Source organism: Ochotona princeps, chromosome 18 (genome assembly GCF_030435755.1).
Source record: "Ochotona princeps isolate mOchPri1 chromosome 18, mOchPri1.hap1, whole genome shotgun sequence".
NCBI lineage: Eukaryota > Metazoa > Chordata > Mammalia > Lagomorpha > Ochotonidae > Ochotona > Ochotona princeps.
Window position 1 is genome coordinate 18,328,549 of NC_080849.1, and position 1,070 is coordinate 18,329,618.

The window sequence follows — 1,070 nt, forward strand, 5'->3', positions numbered from 1 at the left end:
TATGAAATGCACATTGTAAGAATTAATTTATTTAATCTTCACAAAGTAAATAGAATTGTGAATATTATTTTGGAGATGGGAAAAATGAAGCTCCTAGAAGTTGGTGCTGCCTGCAAGATTTTGCTGCTGGTAACAGCTAGAATGAAGATCCAAAGCCAGCTGCACTTGGTGGCCACCGCATTACCCTTCAATCCTTCACCTTGGTTTTTTTTTTTTTTTTTGCTTGTTTATATATTTTATTTGGAAATGTTTACACCGGAACCGTGTAACTAAAGTTTAGGGACAATGGATGTCATTAGACAGCATCAGTTTATTATAAAAGAGACACGGAAATTATTTACATGATGAAAGATTTCAGAACGTCAGTGGAATGGGCAGCTTCATGTGACGCCATTTCAATAGATTTCAATCTACGTATTTTCCAAGAATGTCACCATCTCTAAATAGAAAATAATCCTTGTCATCTAGAACTACTTTGGTGCCTCCATATTCTGGAAGAAGAACTTTATCTCCAACTTTCACGCTAACTGGCTGAATCTCTCCAACCTTTCCTTTAGAGCCCGATCCCACAGCCACTACTGTCGCCTGCAACACTTTCCCTTGAGACTTCTCCGGGAGCATAATGCCTCCTTTGGTGACGGTTTCCACGGCACTGCTTTCCACCAGCACCCGGTCAAAAAGAGGCAGAAACTTCCTAAATGCTTGTCCCGCCATGGCCGCAGCTCCCGCTCCGCTCACACGCCTCCGCAAGGAGAGACACGCACCACAGGCCGACCTCGCAGGGGCGCGTTCAATCCTTCACCTTGTATATTACACACACACTGTTGTCACTGTAGAGCTGGATCCAACACTAGTTTACAGAACAAGCGAAATGTTGAAGAGTACTGTGCACAGTCACATTTTCTTTATAAAATCTTAAATCTCTTCAGGAGATTAGCCTCCTTAAGGGGCTAACCAGCTGCCCAGCCCTCCCTGGCATTGAGTAGAAAAAGAGCTATTAGTATTTGGGACTTCCAAAGAGAGAAGTCCCCTCCCAAATCAGACTATTCCCTAGAGAAAAGCATGGAACT

At 43.0% G+C, this 1,070-nt stretch overlaps 1 protein-coding gene across 1 annotated transcript; it reads right to left on the minus strand.

Annotated features, from left to right (window-relative positions):
- Window positions 1–290: 290 nt before the first annotated feature.
- On the minus strand, window positions 291–754 carry LOC101525332 (10 kDa heat shock protein, mitochondrial-like). The gene has a single exon (XM_036493591.2). The coding sequence runs from the start codon at window positions 712–714 to the stop codon at window positions 406–408; it is 309 nt and encodes a 102-aa protein (XP_036349484.2). The 5' UTR covers window positions 715–754; the 3' UTR covers window positions 291–405.
- Between the last annotated feature and the right edge of the window lie 316 nt (window positions 755–1,070).